The sequence below is a fragment of the Pygoscelis adeliae genome, unplaced genomic scaffold (assembly GCF_000699105.1).
Source record: "Pygoscelis adeliae isolate BGI_AS28 unplaced genomic scaffold, ASM69910v1 Scaffold321, whole genome shotgun sequence".
NCBI lineage: Eukaryota > Metazoa > Chordata > Aves > Sphenisciformes > Spheniscidae > Pygoscelis > Pygoscelis adeliae.
Genome location: NW_008824039.1, coordinates 8,527 through 10,457, shown reverse-complemented (window position 1 = coordinate 10,457; position 1,931 = coordinate 8,527). Strand labels below are relative to the sequence as shown.

General features: G+C 62.2%; 1 protein-coding gene across 1 annotated transcript; it reads left to right on the top strand.

Annotated features, from left to right (window-relative positions):
• The first annotated feature begins 728 nt into the window (after window positions 1–728).
• Window positions 729–1,898, top strand: GJA4 (gap junction protein, alpha 4, 37kDa). Its single transcript, XM_009333459.1, has one exon. It carries the CDS (start codon window positions 741–743, stop codon window positions 1,770–1,772), a length of 1,032 nt encoding a protein of 343 aa, XP_009331734.1. The 5' UTR covers window positions 729–740; the 3' UTR covers window positions 1,773–1,898.
• The last annotated feature ends 33 nt before the right edge of the window (window positions 1,899–1,931 follow it).

Sequence of the window (1,931 nt, the reverse complement as noted above, 5' to 3'; positions counted from 1 at the left end):
AGACACCCCGGGGTCCCCGGAGTGGCATCGGGTCTGTGTGCGGTGAGTGGTCTTGGGGATCCCCAGGCCGGGAAAAGCCCTGGGCAAGGGGGAGCGCGTTGGGGCTGGGGTGCCATCGCCCCACAGTAGGGGAGCTGGCTGGCGACTGTCCCTTCAGTTTGGGGTGAGCCCTGAATAAGCATCGGGGTGGCTGCTGTATCCCGGGGGTTTGTGCTTTCCCTCCTGTGACCCTGCTGCTCTCTGCCCTTCGGTAAAGCCAGGAAAGAGAGCTGTCAGAAAGGCAAATCTGGGCTGCTCCTATGTGCCCCTGCTGTGCCCCCTCTCCGGGTGCTGTGGCCCTGACCTCCCAGGGCAGCCCCAAACCACCGGCCAGTGAGCCCTTAGCTGTGAGCTGTGTCCTGGGAGGCCGGGACAGCCGGGAGTCGTGGGTGCTGTGGGCTGGGTGCTGCTGGGGGAGGTGAATCCCTGCGCTGCCTCTTCTCCCCCAGCCCCACATTTCCTCACTGGGCAGTGGGGTGTAGGAGGAGCACCCCTGGGCTCAGAAATCCTGCCTGGCTCCCTCCCCCAGGTGTAGGGTGCTCCTTGGTGGGTTTGCTGGGACCCTCTGCAGAGCAATCGTGTCCCGAGAAAGCCTGGGGTTTAGGTAGCCCTGTCTGCCCTGTGCTCTCCAGCATGGAAGCAGAGAATTGACTTGGCTCCCCTCCCCTCTCTGCCGGCAGAGGCACGAGGCTCCCAAGAAGATGGGCGACTGGGGTTTCCTGGAGAAACTGCTGGACCAAGTCCAGGAGCACTCGACTGTGATCGGGAAGATCTGGCTCACCGTGCTCTTCATCTTCCGCATCCTCATCCTGGGCTTGGCCGGGGAGTCCGTGTGGGGGGACGAGCAGTCAGATTTCGTGTGCAACACCAAGCAGCCAGGCTGCACCAACGTCTGCTATGATAAAGCCTTCCCCATCTCCCATATCCGCTACTGGGTGCTCCAGTTCCTCTTTGTCAGCACCCCAACCCTGATTTACCTCGGCCACGTTGTCTATCTCTCCCGGAAGGAGGAGAAGCTGAAGCAACAGGAGAGCGAGCTTCGGGCTATCCACAGCAAGGACCCAAAGATCGAGCAGGCCCTGGCAGCCGTGGAGAAGAAGATGTCTAAGATCTATATGACGGAGGATGGGCGGCTCAAGATCCGAGGGGCGCTGATGTGGACGTACATCATCAGTGTGATCTGCAAGAGCATCTTTGAGGCTGGCTTCCTCATTGGCCAGTGGTACCTGTATGGCTTCTCCATGGTGCCCCGCTACGTGTGCAAGAGGGACCCCTGCCCCCATCAGGTGGACTGCTTCATCTCCCGCCCCACTGAGAAGAGCATCTTCATCATCTTCATGCTGGTGATGGGCCTGATCTCCTTAATCCTGAACCTCCTGGAGCTTTTCCACCTCTGCTGCAAGAACCTGCTTAGCAATGTCAAGAAGGCGTCTGTGCCGGCCGGCCCGAGCCGGGACACCTTTGCTGATGACATGGTCTCGGGTCCCTACCCACCCAAGCACTACCCTTTCCTGCCCATGGCCGACAGCCACACACCGCCCTACCAGGCCTACAACAAGCTCTCCAGCGAGCAGAACTGGGCCAACTTCCACAATGAGGAGAACCTGGCACTGGGCAGTGGCAGCAGGCCCCTGTCGGACCCCTACGCCCCCAGGGCTGCTGAAGCTGCCGCCCTGGAGGAGAAGCTGTGCAGCCGTCCCGGGAGCTCAGCCTCCAAAAAGCAGTATGTCTAGTGCCGGGCTGGCCCGGGCTGGCCGGGGCGACCTTCCTCGGTCCCTCGTGCCTGCAAAGGTGCTGGCCATGGGCAGGCAGCTGCCTCCTGCCTGGTGCCATATGGACAGGCCGCCCTCCGGAGGCTGTGCCCGCGGAGGCCCGGCTGGCCCCGGGATGGG

Coding starts and splice junctions, on each gene's coding strand:
- GJA4 (XM_009333459.1), top strand. CDS start 741: ATGGGCGACTGGGGTTTCCTGGAGAAACTGCTGGACCAAGTCCAGGAG.